Source organism: Otolemur garnettii, unplaced genomic scaffold, assembly GCF_000181295.1.
Source record: "Otolemur garnettii isolate 467f Iridium unplaced genomic scaffold, OtoGar3 scaffold00084, whole genome shotgun sequence".
NCBI lineage: Eukaryota > Metazoa > Chordata > Mammalia > Primates > Galagidae > Otolemur > Otolemur garnettii.
Window position 1 is genome coordinate 5,032,448 of NW_003852479.1, and position 18,629 is coordinate 5,051,076.

General features: G+C 42.2%; 1 protein-coding gene across 1 annotated transcript in view; it reads right to left on the bottom strand.

Annotated features, from left to right (window-relative positions):
• ZBBX (zinc finger B-box domain containing) overlaps positions 1-13,390 on the bottom strand; it is a 106,983-nt gene extending 93,593 nt beyond the window's left edge. The window contains exons 1-3 of the mRNA XM_012808110.1: positions 13,323-13,390; positions 8,159-8,272; positions 3,833-3,923 (exon numbers count right to left, since the gene is read on the bottom strand). Of these exons, the coding sequence (XP_012663564.1) occupies positions 3,833-3,923; positions 8,159-8,272; positions 13,323-13,390 (273 nt within the window). The remainder of the gene's footprint in view (positions 1-3,832; positions 3,924-8,158; positions 8,273-13,322) is intronic.
• Between the last annotated feature and the right edge of the window lie 5,239 nt (positions 13,391-18,629).

The following is an 18,629-nucleotide window of genomic DNA, read 5'->3' on the forward strand; positions in this document are numbered from 1 at the left end:
CCCAGAGAGCCGCCACTGAGAAGCCACTCGCCTACCTTATGTTTTAAACCTTTCCTGAAAGTGTTTGATCCAAGTTTACATCTATGGAAAATCAGCTTTCCTTAGACACAACCTTGACCAAACACAGAGGAGCCAGCTCCCAGCCCACTGCCTTTCATTCACAGGAGAGAAGAAAATTCTCCTTCTTATCTTCTCCTCTCTGCTGCTCCCAGAGTGTTGCTGCCCTGTCCTCATCCAGCACGGTCACCTCTAGGAAGGTCTCCCCCATCAGTTTAATGCCCGTACCAACATCTAGGATCCTCTTCCGCCTGCACTCCAGCCATCTGCCCGTGCCTCTCCCTCACATTTCTGACATACTCCAGGGCTCACGCTCTCCCAGCAGCCTGGCCCTGAAGACCCTCCAGCATGCCGGCTACTGGGCACACCTAAAGGCCTTTTTTTGCAGGCATTATGACCAAACCCTGCCCCTCAGCAGCCACACCTTCAAACCCCAAACCCAGAGGTCTCTCAGTGCTGACCTCAGCCCCCCGGCTCCTCCTCTTAGGCCCCCACGTCCACTGACCATTGTGAAGGAATAATACCATTGGGTCTCATACGAATCCACACTGAGTAACCCTAGTGGGCCCTGGTGGCTTTTTAGCAATTCATTTATTCATTTGCAGCTACACCCCAATTGTGATTCCCACAGCGGCTGCTAAGAACCTGCTCCTTCCAGTCCCAAGAACCCACATTCATCCTGTATCCCTTCTTCCCACTGAGCAGATGACACTGCCTTCATGTCAAACTCTCCCAGAACAACTTCCCAATGTCCCAGCTCACCACCTATCCAGCACCACCTCTAAAATTTACTTTCATAGAGAATGCTTTTTTCTTCCACATTTCCTGTCACAGAAAAAACAAAAACAAAAACCCAGCATCCTCCTTTCCTTGGTGAAGGCCTCTCTAATGAACCATCTCTTCCAAGGCCACACACTTAGCGACTGGCACCCCTCACCTTCGACTTCAATCCTTCCTCTACTAGAATGTCCATCCCTCAGCCTACAAACCATCACATGTCCCCTCACCAATTCTAAAAAGAACCAAAGTACAGTAAAGTCTTCCCTCGCCGGGCTGAACTCTAGCCGGGTCACCCTCTGTTCTCACGTTTGCTGCAAAGATCATCTCACTGCCTCCTGCCCTTTTGGGCGCCTAAAACCTCCTTTCACATCTAATATGACCCAATCACCCTGCTCAGGTTTTTAATTCTCATTCTCCAGAAATAGACATTTTAACGTGATGACATAATATCACATGATATGTGGTGTCACGTGTATTTGTTCAAAGCTCTGTGGAGTATTCAGCAGGTGTCACTCTGCATCTTGACACGTGATCTAATACAGGCTCAAAAGCTGCAGTGACTTGTTTAAGACCACAGTTTGATGAAAGGAGAATTTCAGAATTTTGATCTATCTATGCTAATCCAGGGTCTCTCCCCCTTACCACTACTGACATTCAGGGCCAAACAGTTTCCTGTTGGAGGCGCTGCCCAGGATGTGGCAGGACGTCTATCAGCAACCTTGGCCTGGACTCGCTGCAAATCTTTAGAAAAAAAAGGGAAACCCTCTCTGTGAGAGCAACTGAAAATGTTCCCAGATATTGCCAAATGTCTTCTGGAAAGCAAAATTACTCCCTTGAGAAAAACTGGTCTAAAGCGACACCAGAAGCTTCTCTCACCACACAGCGCACTGGACAACAGTGACACAAACACACCCCCGCCCCGCAGTTCTGAAAATGCCTTCCTTTACTTCCGTGCTCCACAAAACTGCACGACTTGGATTCCACTCCCGCTACCCTCGCTCTTCTCAGGCCCTCGTCAATGAAGAGTTAGCAAACTGTGTCCCAACAAGCCTGAGAGCTCGCATCCTAAATCTGGGCCCCAATGTTTCACCTTGAGCAATTTATTTAACTTCTTCGAGATGAAGTGGCTTCATCTGTCAGAGCGTAATGATAACAACTGCCTCGTAGGAGTGAAATAAGCACTTAATGAAGAAAAAAAACAAAAGCAGCTACACCCTGGACTGTGGACTCGGGTTAACACAGACCAAGTAAATACCAACGTTCCCTTTGCCCACACCTTTCACTCTCCGCCTTGCCTTTAGTTTTATTCTTCACACTTCCCTACTTTTTTACAAATTCGTAGGGAGCACATTGACTCCCTCAGAAGAAACCTCTATGTGTCTTTAAGTTACTGCATCCTTGTCTAATTCTCATAGTTTGTTTTACAGTGTACACAATATATTAGTAAGTTAGTAACTAACTGAATTCTCCTGGGAAGTAAGTAGGAGTTCCCAGTAGGAAGTCTGTGCTCAAACTACACATAAGATTGTCTGATGTGTTGCAGGATTCAACAGTTTGGAGACCACCTGGCTCTATAATCACAGTCCAGATGTAACAGATAGCTCAGTTAGATTGGCCGTCACCAAGGATTAACCTTACCACCCTCCTACCCAAAAACCGTTAGAGAATTCCATTCACCCAGAGAAAGCATTAAGACTCCTGAGCCTGGAATGTGAGGCCTTCTGCTTTCCTACCAAATTTCACTCTCTGGACCCACATTTCATAGCTCCCACCCCCCACATTCCTGTACCTCCAACTTAAGATGAAAGTGGGGACGGAGACATCGGTGGGCACAGAGGTGGCGATTCATTCACCACTTTCCCCTTCAGAATATACCTCGTTTACTCTCAAATACGTGTAGAACTAAACTATTATTTCTCAAGCACATATTGTTCATATACTAACTGTTTATAACAAAAACTACGTGTTGAATTTTAATATAAATATTGGTAAGCACTGCATCTTTCACAGTGGACGAGGACCTCCTGGCAAATGAGGACAATTTAATATGAAACAAAGAAAACATTTATTAAATGCAATTAAGTAAATATGTCAAAAGAGTCTGCATTTTTAATACATTATATTTACAATGGTTAAAAGCCATCTGAAAAAGACAGTGAATTATAAAAATTTTAACACAAAGATTAATAAACCTATTTCGCTCAGGGATGACACTACAGAATGAAACGCCTTTTGAAGCCAAAAAGTTTAGAAATCTCGAGTAAGATGTTCGCAGACGCCAAGCGACCCGATGAAAGTTTAATGACAGGGACATAAAAAATAAAAAGTCGTGAAAGTTAATGCTTACAAAGTCACGGGTCCAGACTTGGGACAAAGAGTCCAGAAGCAAAACTCTTCTTTGCATAAAGACACTTACCTACTTACAATCTGGGTATTATATAATGTTAAACATTATGAATGTAGTACAAATAAAGCAATTTTATGGCTGGGATACTGGAATGGTACCTTTTGGGAGCTATTTGCACACATGGAATCAATAATATTTGAGTAATAAATTATTCATGCAGAATGTAAAATCATTAAACAAATGCAATATAACACAAAGGTAGAAATAGAGACTGCCGTGGGTGATATCAAGTAGCATCAGCCTGCACCTTCATATGGAACAAACACAGCTCTATTTCCACATTTTAAAACAGAACCAGACTAAGTGGAAAACTTCAATTTTGGTATTTGGAAAAAAATAAGAATGGAAAAACTCACACTGACGTAAATTTTTTAAAAATCAACTTGTAGATGAAAAACAAAAACATAACTGAATGATGGAAGTTGCATATTAACCTACCAAAAATCAGCAAAAATCTGATAATATGCAAAGTGGTTGAAATAAGAGAAGAAAATTCCTGAGTTTGGCAGGAAATGCGAGACCCCCCAAAAAAAGAATTTGCGTCTCTTGCTCAGAAAATCGCCTGGGAATCGAACGGCATCTTCTTACCTTAATGACATTTCCTTTGCTTTGAGACACCGTGTGTGATTGATTCCCCACTTTCCCCACTTTTCCAGATTTCCAGTGATATCCACTTGACCTTCAGCACATATAAACAAAACAGAAACACAATCACTAAATACATCTCTCCTTTTAATGAAAACAAATATAGTTTCCCTGCTTGGAAACTCAGTTGTTAACATGTAACAAACAAGCAGAAAATGAAAATAAAACATGAGTAATGCCTCATCTCTTCAGCAACTTTAAAATATGGCTCCACCATATTTGTTACTTTTGTGGAAGAAATGAATAAAAGTGAAATACCCCAACTCAAACGGAGAATTCCATTTTTTATATTGAAAATGACTAAAGATGGCTGTACTGATTTACAGGGCACCTCACAGGTTGCCGTGTAGTTTTGGAAGCGCGTGTCTGCAGATGGAGAGAGTGAAAGCCAGCAAACCAACACCCCAAAATATTCAGCATCACTAGTAAGTGACGGATTCCTTATTAAGACCCCACACGAGCTCGCACACTGAAACGTAATAGAGATTGCAGAGAAGGCATGCTTTAGTTGTATAGTTTTCAAAGCTCCTTTATTTCAGCCTCATCTGATTTTTCTGAAGTGAACAGGGCAGGGAGTCCAATTCCCATTTTAAAAATAATGAGACTACAACTTGCCACGTGCCACGCAGGCGATAAATAATTAAGATGAGAACACTGACCTTCTGGTCAGCAAGTGGCAGGATCTCATCCTCGCTGTGACTCTAAGTCTCTGTGAGATCTTAGAAGAGAATTTAACTATTCTGAAGACCAAAACATCATGTTTCCCTGAAAATAAGACCTACCCAAAAAATAAGCCCTAGCAAGATTTCTAAGCATTTGTTAAATATAAGCCCTACCCTGATGATAATAAGACCTAGTGATGGCTCCATGCATTTCAACAGGGAGTGGTAAGGAAGACTGGAATACCTTTATCTGCCACAGCTCCTTTCTCTGAGCTGTTCGTACTTGCGGGGGTGAGCATCTGATAACTGCAGTCGCAGGCATCCTACCACACACGTGCGACTGACTAGGGGAAAAGGGTTCGCGCATCACGAGAGCCAGCCCCACCAACAAGGTCGGCTCCCCTGTCAGGTTCCAGAAGAAGATGACTTAACTATATTTGAATAAATGTAGATTGTTGTACTATACTTAAAAATAAGACATCCCCTGAAAATAAGCCATCATGTGTCTTCTTGAGAAAAAATAAATATAAGACAGTGTCTTATTTTCGGGGAAACATGGCACATCTAGAAAAGTTTCCACTGCTAAGGAGAACTAACTCATGGAGGCTGATTGTCAGTAATGACCACAACCCATTGAGAAGCACAAATGAAGTCCCCATCAGGGAAGGCAGAAGGACCAGCCAGGGCACCGCAGGACAGAAGCACCAGAACGCACAGTAAACTGTCACCAGGGATGACGGACGGACGACACAAGATCCTCAATGCTCAGCCTATTAGAGAGGGTCTGTGCACACGCCCTGCATGCTTTTTCAAAGAATTGGACTTTGAAGATGAATACAGCTGAGACTATTAAACATATTTGAGTTTTCCTTAATGGTTCAAGAGGTACCTCATAGGCATTTAATGGTTATCACTTTGAGGACCTTTGTCTGGCAAAATTAAATTTGCTACAGAAAGAGTCTGGTAGTGTTTGGTACCAGCAAAGGCACATGAAACGTGCACTCTAATCTCTGTAGAAGAAGGTTATAAACTTTAGAAGCTTGTTTGGAAAACAATTTCTCAGTGTCTACCACAATGTAGATGCGCATACACTCTGACCTAAAATTACAGAAGCAGGAATTCATCCCACCACACCCTTGCATACGTAAGCAGGGCTACATGTAGAAGCCTGGTCAGGACAGTATTTATAATCACAACATGCTGAAAGCTTAATAAAGATCCGAAACAATGCTATTGTTTCTGCACAAAGAAATATTATGTCACCACTAAGAGAATGAGACAGATTAATGTGTGCTGATGTGAGGAGACGCTGACGTATATTCAGTATAATAGTAGGATTTGGAGTAATTCCCCTATTTTCATAGATGGTATCATTTCTGTAAACTTTAGAGAGAAGACACATCAGATAGAGACACTGACAACACACTCATGCACACACGTGTGTACACTGACATACAAAGACCAATTTCTGGGAAGAAAATTTTAATCACTAAAAGTGGTACGAGGCAATGAGAGTGAGCCTCGCTCTAAAAGGAGATCATTTCATCATATAATTCTCAGTTCTATTTGACTGAGTCATAGTAAAACAACAGTCTCAGTAAAATGAGTACAAATACTACGTATGCAAGAATAATATTACAGATAGTATTAGAGAGATCTCCATAAAATTTCAGCTAACTTGCATTTGCTAAAAATATTTCAAATACACTTTCAAACACACAAAATCCTGACCCCCACAAGCCTTTTAATATATAAGAACAGGGTCTATCTCACGGGGTGCATTCTTCCTCTTCTGCCCTTGGACAACTCCGGGCACTCTGGACGTAACACCAGAGGCCCCCGGGCTCTCGGGCCTTTGGCAGAGACATTGGCTTCTGTGGATCTGGGGCCTTTGGACTGAGTCATGCTACCTGCACCCCAGGGTCTTGGCAGCAGGTGGCCTGCAGTGGTGCTTCTCAGCCTCCCTAGTCACATCTGCCAACCCCATCACTCAGCAAAGGTGCCTGCAAGGACAAACAGGCCCAGAACCCGGGGCCTGTCCATCAGCTCACATAAGCTTCAAATGGCATTTTGGTTTTTAGTGTCATTCCCTCAGTGAAATAGGTCTCCTAATGCTGGTGTTAAAATCTTTATAATTCCCTCTCTTCATGCCAATTATCTTTTATAAAACACTTCCTATAAATTGAAAGGGGAAGAGGACAAAAGAAACCATTGAAAAGTGAGCACCTACTGTATACCAGGCCTACAGTGAGCACCTACTGTATACCAGGTACCCAAGAGATACCTTGTCTTTACCATTTCATCTCCAAACCAGCCTGTAAGGAAGGTGGAATCAGAGATAAGAGGACACTGGGGAGGTAGAGCAGCCTCCAGGAGCACACTTGTTCCCAGCGGGAAGTGCACTCCACAGAAACAGACTAGAGACGGCTACTGGAACAAAAATCACAAGTAGCTGCCGAGAAGTCATGTATAACAGCTTTCTGGAGGTAGGACTAGGCGAGGTACAATGTCCCATGGGCTGTTGCCTCCAGTAGTCTTTGGGAAAATAAAGAGCATTGGAAAAAAAATAGAAACACATTGTTATTTCCCAACCGTCCCTAACAAGTTCCAAGTTCACAGTCAGTAGCAACTTGTGAATCCAGGTGTTCCACTGTGCAGAGCTGGCTGGGTTGCCTTTGTCCTCACCCATAATAAGGTGGGCAGAGTTCATAAATCTCCCCGAGGCAGGTGGCTTTGAACCCAATTACTGACATCAAGACAAGTGTCATATTCGATAGGCAAACTTGCTGATCAGATTTTGAGTCAGTGTTCCACAACCATTGCTGATAAGATTTTGAGTCACTGTTCCACAACCAAAAAGCACCTGGCCTGCCCTAGGGAATACCCAGGTTTAAGAAATATATACTGGTCTACAAACCTATGTATATATGTGTAATACACACACACACACACATATATATACACACACACACACATATATACACTCACACATACACACACACATATACACACACACATATATACACACACATACACACACATATATACACACACACATATACACACACACATATATACACACACACATACACACACACATATACACACACACACACATATATACACACACAGATACACACACACATATACACACACATATACATACTCATCTATAATATACATGTCTGTATATTCAATATATACATGTATTTATTTGAAACCAGATCAACAAAGCTGTCCCTAGCCATGTACTGGGGTTCACTCCCTGTGGATGGCAGTCACCTCTCTTGAAAAGCAAGAGAGCAAAGGGCAAAGTCTGCATTGCTGTCCTAAATACCCCAGACCATAAATTACGGAAAAGCACAAAGTAAAAAGACAAACAAGAAAGGATAAGACCAAATAAAGTTCAGAAGAAACAAAAGTAACAGTAATTTAAAAAATCAACACACCTATAAAACACAAAGGGGGATTGAACATTGCCTGTTGCTCGGGGAAGCCAGAACTGACCCGTCTGCTAGATTTTTTTATGGGAGTTACAGCAGCCTATGAAGCAGATCTGCCCGTAACCCAGTTTACTCCTCTGAAGCTCTCCAGAACTTCCACCCACCCTATCTCTTCCTTCTCTTTGCTCCTCGTGGACCGGAATTCCTGCAGCTTCTGGGCCATCTCCTGGGTCTCCAGCTCCAGCCGCACTTTCTCCATTCGCAATTCTCGGGCATTTCTGAGGACATAAGATTTAGATGCAAAATGGTCAGTTGGACAAAACAAAATGGTAAACAAAAGAACCCAAGGCAAAATAACTTTATATGATCTATTGCCGCTAAAGGAAAAGTATGAATAATCAATAAATCATGAACTATTTCAGCTACTTTGTACTTCTCTTGCCTCCGATTAATATTATGTTTAAGCAAGCTATCTCTTCAAATGCTGGATTTTTACTTTACCTAATTCATGGCTAGAGGTTCAAATCATGTTTACCTTCAGACAGGAGCCATGTTTTAAACATGAACAAATATCTATGACACACAAATAGAAAAAAGAAGAAAAATTATTTTCTAATTTTCATGACGTCTTGCCTCTAACATTTAAGTCATTTCAAGTACAAAATTTAAGGTGATAGTTTTTTATATATACAGGCAAAATACACATTTTGGCTAAGCTAATCATCCTGGAACCCTCAAATAAATCTCTCCCTTTCCATCATGTTTGTATTAAGTGTGTGGAGACAGAACATGTTTAAAGCCTATTGAGAAGAAAGCCGCTAAGGTTTCGATAAAGGAGATTCCTGTGCAAGAAATGTTGACAGTAATATCTCAAGCTCACGAAGTTTTTGCCCCAAGCTATCTTCTTCCTTTTACAATTCTAACCTCTTATCAGCATTAGTCATTGACTCTCTTGCTTAGAACCAACCCCCCAACTAATTCTTTGATTATTAATCATGAATTTAACGCTCTTCCTCCATTATTTCGAGAACGAAGTGTTTTTCGAGAACGAAGCAGCTTGGGCCCCAGGCATGCTACAGCATAGAACCACACAAAGGAATAATGCAGATCAGACAGGGAACAAATTTACAGGGATGGTGAGCAGTCAGCACAGAGCAGGTGTGCCAAGGACACGTCCTCACAGACACAATTCAGGGAGATTTGTGGAAGGTGATATGAGACAAAGGCTGTCGGAAGATTTCAGAGAAGCCGGCCAAGATGTAGGAGGAGAGGCTTTATTTTAATTATGTGTATGCCACAAGGAATAACTCAGTTCCCAGTGCAAATTACGTTGTGATGGGTGGGAGGATATGAGGAGTAATGGACCCTCCAGTTCAGTGAGGAACACAGACAAGCATGAGGATGGCTGCAGCTCAGTGTGACGGGGCTCTCGGGGGAGCGTGGGGCTCCCGGCCAGGAAGAGCGGCACCTGCTCCGGCCCGCGGACTGGACTACAGGGGCAGCTCCTGGAGAAAGTGAAGCCTGAGCTGAGACACAGCCAGTCACAGCTGGGTGATTAGAGCAGTGTTCTGGGCAGAAAGGAGCGTGGGTACAGGCAGGAAAGAACGGTGTGTGAGCCAGGGAACTAGAAGCTGCCTGTGACCAGACGTCAAGTGCAGGATGGGAAACATGGCAACAGTGGTCAGGTCACGAGGAGCCTCATGTGTCCAGGGATTGGTGTTTGTATTCTATGAATAATGAGGATCATTACAGGGGTTAAGAGAATGGATCAGACTTGCATTTTGACCAATCACTCAAGCTGTAACACTGAAAACTCAATTAGAAGGTACACGACTGAGAGAGAGACTATTCCGGTAATCTGGACAATTGACGGAGATTATGCTGGTCTGCCGGAGGGGAAAATGGGAGCTTTTCAGAAAAAATAAGAAAACACAATTAACTACTTGGACACAGACCAAGATAGGTGACTGACCCCAGAGGGGACAGGAAAGGATTCTAAGTCTGAAGGACATTGGTGCTGTTTTCTGCACTAGGTTATGACGGGGTGAGCTGGGGACACAATTCAGGACCAGTCCCCCAGCTGTTCTGTCTGAAGTCTCAGCAGCCCACAACACTTTGCACTGTGCTCACGGAGGAAGATTTCAGAAACACAATTGTACAAGATCACACCTGCCACCATGCACTCACGGTGGCAGCACTTTACAAACAGCTCAGAAGGCTTCACGGCCTGGGTCCATCCATGTGTCCAGCTGCGTCCATGTGGACGTGTGGCGGTGTCTTGCTGAGTGGTGTTCATGACTGTCGTTGCATGTTTTTGTGTGACATTGAGGCAGTGTCAGAGCTCAAATTAGAGCAATGAACAAACATTCGTAAATTTCTTGTTAAACTTGGAAGTGGAAGTGAAACCAAGACCATGTTAGTCCAAGTTTATGGTGATAATGCCTTGCAGAAAACGGCAGTGTACAAATGGATTAAACTCTTCTGTCACTGATGAAAAGGGGCCAGGGTGGTTGGCAACAAGCAGAACTGATGAAAACACTGCAAAAAGTCATTGAATTGTGTGTCAAAATCACACTGTGAGAAGCACAGCGGAGTATCAACAGAGAAACAGGAAAATCTTCATTGACAACTTTGGCATGAGAAAGGTGTCTGAAAAAATGGTCCTGAAAGAGCTCACTGATGAGAAAAAAGCACCAGCACTGGCTTTGAGGGAGTTTTTTAGTTAACAAATAACTGTGTTGGAACACCCACCCTTCTCACCCTGTCTGGCCCCAAATGACTTTTTTCTTTACCTGAAAATAAATATTGAAAGGAAGACATTCTGATGACGTTCAGGACACCAAGGGGACAATGACAGGTCTGATGGCCATCCCAGAAAAGGAGTTTCCAAAATTGCTTTGAAGGGTGGATGAGGTGCTGGTGTCGGTGCTCAGCTCCCCGAGGGAATAGGTTGAAGGTGGCCATAGCAATATTCAGCAACGGGGTGTGTTTCTAGGCTGACTTCATGAACTTTATTGCCAGACCTCATATGAATAACTGTGTCCTTGACTTGTTTAGAAGACATTCAGTGTTTCTGAAATCTCACACAGGTAGAGAAAAGGAGCAGGACTAAAGAAAGGACTGTCCTGCTGACCAAGTGGTCAAGCTTCATGTCTGGATTCTGAGGACAGAGGATGAAGATGACACTGGACACAGAGCCAGAGGGCGGGTCAGGCCACTGAGGACAGCTAAGGCTAGAGGGCGGGCCAGCCCACTGAGGAGAGCTAAATTTGGCTTTATTTATTTATTTCAAAATTTATAAAATAATTAATATATTTAATTAAGAGATTTAATTAAGATATCCAAAATGGCCATTTCAGCAAAAATGTATATTTTACCTATAGAAAAAAAATAAATTTTATGCTTCAAGCTATTTGAATATGTTAGAAGCAAGACAGTATAAAAACGAGAAAATAATTTCTATTCAACACATCAAATCCAAAAGCCAGAAATAAGAGTCAGATGGGTTGGAGCTGGAAATAAGGTACGGAGTAGAAGGCACCAAACTGTCAAATAATGTGAAGGTGATTTGGACCATGTCGGAGGGACAGCTCAGACAAGGAAGGGGAGAACGGGAACTTCACAGCAGCTGCCACGGGGCTGGGGGGGTGTCCAGTGGGTCTGGGGATCACAGGTGGGTCAGGAAGACGCACAGGCCCAGGAATCTGTTTCACATTCCTTTCTAAGATCAATTCCAAATTTCTTGCCAAGGCCTACAAGTTAGTTATCATGTAAACTCTGCCCTTTTCTCTCACCTTGTTCTTAGTCACTGTCTGAAAAGTTTCCAAACTATGTGGTCTCTGCACCTGTGCACAAGTTTCTCCCAGAAACTACCCAACTGACTCCATCTCTCAGGCACAACTGAGATTCACTCCTCCCCTCTTCTGCCCTGCCACATCAGGCTGTGTTCTCCCAGAGCTCTGTGTGTGTTACACGTCAGTGTGACTTTACTTGTTCACGTCCTCTGCAAGCGTCCTGAGTGCAAAGACTTTGACTCCTGCGTGTACAGCTTACCCTTCCAGCTGGCACATCATGTACAATATACACATTTAGTAAATGCCTGCTGGATGAATGTTTATAGGTGTAGACACATAGGCTGAAAAACCTCACTTAAATCCAACAATTCATAACCCTTTCTCTTTTTTCTACTTAAAAAAAAAAAATGGTAGCACTAACCAGGCACAGTGGCTCACACCTATAACTCCAGTACTCTAGGAAGCTGAGGTGGGTGGACCACTTTGAGCTCAGGAGTTCCAGGCCATCCTGAGCAAAAGCACTACACCAACTCTACTAAAAATAGAAAAAATAGCCAGTGTGATGTCTGGCGCTTGTACTGCCAGCTCCTCAAGAAGCTAAGGCAAGAAGATCACTGGAAGCCAAGAGTCCGAGTTTGCTGGGAGCTATGACACCACAGCATTCTAGCCAGTGTGAGCCCATGTTTCAAGAAATGCTGGTACTAGCAATTAGATAGCCCCTCCCCACCAAAAAAAATCTAATAATTGCATAAATTTGTATAATTTTCCAGTTTACAGATATAACTAGCTTCTCAAAAGTGTAAAGAGCATTAGAAAAGCTCGGAAGACACTAAGTGACCACAGAATTCCTGGTCTGCAGCACTAGAGAGTAAGTTGTCACTGTGTCATCATCCCAGACTGACCACCTCTCAGTGACATTTAAGAGGAAGGCCCTGAGTATCTCCAGAGACTCCCTGTGGTCTCAAAGGGAAACAAAGAGTTGAACCTTCCCAAACACCTGCAGTGTCATGAAGTTCCCAGGATGCCCAGAATTATCTGGCTCTGGAGGAACGCATCTCCTAGTCAGACTATGACAGAAGGTAAATTCAACCCATCCTTTAACTATGCAAAGGGCTGGGGGGACGTGTCACTTTCTATTCCCCGTTTAAAGATTTCTCACCCTAATATTCTCCCTTAATCTTAATTTCTCCCTAAATTTCAGGGTTATTCTTTTTTAAGCTTGAATAAGGGTCATAAAAACACTTTAAACTTTCTATTAGAATGCTTTTATAGGTAATGAGCCCAACATTTATTTATAACTTGTCATGTTGATTCTTGTGGAATATTTTAATCCCTGTTCCAAACTGTTACAGACATAGTATTTCAAATTTACTTTGCTATAGATTGAAAGTATAGTAATATGAAAAAATGGAAATAAGAATTCACAATATTTGAATTCAATTTTAAACAGTCTCATGGAAAAAGAACAGTTTATACAGAAAATTGGCAGCAATTTCTACTTAAGAAACATATTAATAAATATAAATGTACTTACTTATATTTTAGCTTTATGGAATTTCCAGGTTTTCCCCATGGAAGAACTACAAAATCTTTGGTGTTCATGATTACTGCTTTACTATTTTCTAAAACTTGTTCTGATTTGTATAAATTTCTGAAAAAGTAACAAAGACAAAAGATGTCAGAATGAAGCAGTGTAAATTACAATTTCAAAATTCAGTGTAAATCAGGAAAATTTTTTAAACAAAAATATGCATGAGGGAAAAATCAAACAGCAAAAAATACTATGCAGCCATTAAGAAAGATGGAGACTTTACCTCCTTCATGTTTACATGGATGGAGCTAGAAAATATTCTTCTTAGCAAAGTATCCCAAGAATGGAAGAAAAAGTATCCAATGTACTCAGTCCTACTATGAAACTAATTTATAGTTTTCATAGGAAAGCTATAACCCAATTTTAGCCCTGGAAATGGGGAGAGGGGAGAGGGAGGGGAGGGGTGGGATCAAGCCTATGGTTCATCCTATAAGGGTACATGTGAATCTCTCTAAATATAGAATATAAATGTCTTAACACAATAACTAAGAAAAAGACATGGAGACTATGTTAACCAGTTGGATGAAAGTATTTCAAATTGTATATAGAAACAGTACACTGTACCCCATGATAGTATTAATGTACATCGCTATGATTTAATAAAAAAAAATTATTGTAAGTGGGTCATTACAAAAGTTTAGAGATATGAAATCAAAAACATAAAATTGGTGTGGATGGAGACAAATGAAGCAACCCCAATAAAGCTGAGTTAAGCTGACCCTTGCAGGGATGAATCAGAAAGGGCCCTGTGGACTGTGTTTCTAGAAAGTGACATAATGGACCAGAACACTGTCTATCTCAAAACTTTCGTAGTCACCCATGTACACAGCTGACCATTCATGTTCACAGGATTTTCAGCCATATGTTCAACCAACAGAGTATCAAAAATACTCAAGAAAAAACAATTAACAACAATAGAAAATAATACAAGTATATAGGATAACAACTATTTGCACAGTAATTCCATTATCTTAGGTATTAAAAGTAATCTAGAGATGATTTAAAGCAGCACTCCACAACCATTTTGGCAACAAGCACTGGTTTCATGGAAGATGATTTTTTTCCATGGACCCAGGAGGTGGAGAGGGCATCTGACAGCAGGTGGGGCCCGGGCAGTGATGCAGTGACGGGAGTGCTGTAAATACAGATGGAGCCTCACCTGCCTGCCACCCACCCCTGCTGTGGGCCCAGCTCCCAACAGGTTTGCAGCCTGAGGTTTCAACGCCTCCGATTTAAATTATATGGGAGGGTGTGCAGGGGAGGGTGTGCAGGGGAGGGTGTGCACAGGAGGCTGTGCACAGGGGTGTGCACGGGGGTGTGCATGGGAGGATGTGCACAGGAGGCTGTGCACAGGGGTGTGTGCACCGGAGGCTGTGCACAGGGGTGTGCACGGGGGTGTGCATGGGAGGGTGTGCACAGGTTATGTGCAAACATTGTGTCATTTTATACAAGGGACACGAGCATCCTCATATTTTGGAATGAACAGGTGGGCGGCAGGTATTGGAACCAATCCCCTACCAATACCTAGGGATGACTGTATGTTAAATACTTTGCAGGGTACGTTAATACTTACTTATAAAGTTACAAAGATAACATCTGATGGGACTGAAATTTCACTAATATTTATATATAGTTGACCTCTGAATAATCCAGGAGTTAGGAGAACCAATCCCCCATGTGGTCAAAAATCCACATACAACTTTTAACCGCCCAAACGTAACCACTGATAGCCTGCTGGTGACGAGAGGCCTTACTGATGACATAAACCGCCGATTAGGACACATTTCGTATGCTCTGTGTATCCTATGCTGCGTTCTCACAGTAAAGCAGGGTAGAGAAAAGAAAAATGATGAAAAGAAAAATTCTCTTCCTTATGGTTATTTAAAAAATCATAAGGGAAAGAAAATATATTTATCATTCATTAACTAGACCATCATAATGGACTTTTAAATTTTATTTTTTAATTTCAAAATATGAAGGGGGTGTAGTTGTTTTTGATACAGGGCTTGAATCAAGGCTATAAATGTGCCCATCACCTGAATAGGAACAGCACACACTGAATGTGCCGTCTAGTAAATTGGAACTAACCCTGGGGCACCCGCACCCGAGTGAAGGTTTCCATCCTCTCTGACTGCAGTGAGTAGGCTGGTGGGGGGAGCGGAGAGAGGGGGTTGGGTTGCTGTCTGGGTTTGGGGGTGGCAGGAGGGAGGAGGTGGAGAGGGCAGAAGGGAGACAGGGCAAGGCACACACATTCCATGCAACTTCTAATTGAAAAAAATCCACCTGGAAGTGGATCCATCCAGTTCAAACCCTCGTAGTTCAAGAGTCAACTGTATAGCAAAAACTTAGAACAGTCAACTAAAGTGAGGAATGCATTCAGCAGGACAAAACGCAGCACATACTCTGGGTCTCTGTGTGGGTCAGGTTATGGAAGTGTATATCCACATACACACACATATATACCAAGCAGGTATGTATTCCCATCTAAAAACAATATCCACAGCTACACAGAGAAAAATGAAACGAACCTTTGGGATAAAAATTACAAACCCTTTTTTTTTTTACATATATGACAATGTAAAATAAGAATTCAGGTGTGTGATAATTACCCAGAGGTATTCTAATATCCTCATTTATCAAAGAAAATTTTTATGATGCTCTCTGGCTAAGGTCAGAACTTATTGTATTTTAGGAAGAACTTTTCAACACAAAATGAAACAAAAAGGATTTTCTGCTTAACTCTGACTCAACTAGAAAATTAAATTATTCAGAACACCCTGTTTTCCAAGTATCCCAATTATTCATGGTTCTATGATAATTTACTCTGCAATGCTGAATTACTGAATCACATACTCAACTATTAAATTTTTGTATGAATATAATTTCCACATTGCAAAAGCCCTGAAAGAAATATGAGCCAGTATGATCGTGGCCACAGCACTAAATGCCCAAACCACTCAATGCTGTTGGTTTATGTATGTGCTGCTGGGTGTCATAACCCCAATACATATTTAATACGGGCAACTAGGTGCGGTGTGCTGGGCTGGGGCACGGAGAATCAAGGCCCACAGAGATTTGTTTTCTGGGCTCAAACAGGTTTGAATCAAATAGGGCATATAAGACTTCTATATAAAAGCCATAACCAAGGTAGAATGTATGAGGGCCGTAAAATTTATAGACGTAATAATACAGGAAATGAAAGAAAAGAGAGAATTCAAGCTGGCTAGCATTTAAGTGAAGACTGAGGGAGAAAGACAGATTTAAAGAGATGAAATGGACATTTGTTACTGGGAACTGAACAGCTCTTGAGTGTGGACTCATGGCTGGTTCCACTTGCTCAATACGGAGGCTGCATGCCAGGGACAGGTAAGCACATGTCTAGATATGGAGGCTGTGGTACAATACTGGGCAGATCAAATCTATTCTGTAATGAGTAAGAGCCCAATGTGTCTAACAGGTGTCCTCAAACTACAGCCCGCAGGCCACATGCAGCCTGCTGAGGACATTTATCCAGCCCGCCAGGTGTTTTTGCTGCCACTGCCTGTCCTGCTTAGCAGCTGACTCATCCCGAGGCCCGCAGTCCGACCCTCCAACGGCCTGAGGGACAGTGAACTGGCCCCCTGTTTAAAAAGTTTGAGGACCCCCGCTAGAAACTACGCTCTAAGACGTGAGTGTGGCCAGCACCAAAACCAGTGAAAACACAGGCTGTGACATCCAAGTCTGCACAACCAGCCCAGTACCTCTGCAGCGCTGTCCCCCTTGGGGACTATCTTACCATTTCAATGATGCAGCCACCCTGATGTTTTTGGAATTCCTCTTTAAAATTGTCTCGGGTCCATTATACAGCCAACAAACACAAATCCATTTTGTTTTACTTCATTTAAAACTAACAATAGGGTAATAGAAGCAACTTACTTTGTTCACTGAGACCTAGTTCCAATTGGTATAGACTACCTCCACAAATCAAATATGACCTGAAAAAGTAGATTCACCACCTGGAGGAAAATTCTGGAGGAATTCATTCTCTGAGGACAATTGCAAAATAAAATTACACAAATAATTTTTACCTCCTCAGTGATGTAGTGGTTGCCTCAAGGGACTAAGTATTTTCTATCTTTGATCCACATGTATGTAGCTATTCCTCTGTGGCCCCTATTGCAGGTAGTAAAGTCACCACAATGTCAATTGAGACAGTGTCTTTCTTCCCTTGAGGACCTTGTAATTGAGTGGAAATCCATGCAGGGAGTTATAATATCACAGGACATCTGACGGAAGGAAACGTCCCCAGAAGGCATCCCACAGGCTCATTTGTCAACCACGGAGGCCGGTCTCTTAAAGCTACAATGTGTCAAAGACAACTAAAAACGCCACAGGAATAGAAACTAAGATCTGGCTCCCTGTGAGAGGAGGAGGTAGCAGCATTTTCAGATGGAGCTCTCTTATGGCCCCACACCCTTAGTAACCATCATTGTAGGTAGAACCATAGTCTTGCTTATATCAAACAGACTACGAAAGGTTCTCTTAAAAAAGCTCCAGGGCAGCTCCTGTGGCTCAGTGAGTAGGGTGCCGGCCTCATATACCAAGTGTGGCAGCTTCAAACCCAGCCCTGGCCAAACTGCAACAAAAAAATAGCTGGGCATTGTGGCAGGCGCCTGTAGTCCCAGCTACTCGGGAGGCTGAGGCAAGAGTAGCTGTGAGCTATGACACCATGGTACTCTACCGAGGGTAATAAAGTGAGACTCTATCTCTAAAAAAAAAAAAAAGAAAGAAAGAAAAAAGCTCCAGGAATAATCCTACTCAGTAACACAGAGTCTGTATCACTGACTGATCTGAGTCAGGAATTCCCACCGCTGGACTCTCGTCTGCCGACTGGAGGTAACTTTTTCACGAGAAGTTCCGTCATGTTGTTGTTACAATTAAAAAGATAAAAGAATGTCTGATGTTAATTTGTTGGATTAATAAAAAATAATATAAATTGTTCTCATTTTATTTATCATGGATGTATATGATTTTACATGTATGTACATACGCATAAATCAATAATGATGGACGAATGGTTTTATCTATACCAAGAATGAAAGAAAAGTCTGTAAATCTCATTCGAATGAGATGATTTCAGATTTACAGCCCTGATGATAATGTTATGTAACCAATAAATGGTCTTATTCAAGGGGCATTTCACTTCACTGAATGCAATTAGTCAGGCTCAATTAAATTTTTATCAAGTCACACACGTAAGCCGATTTACTT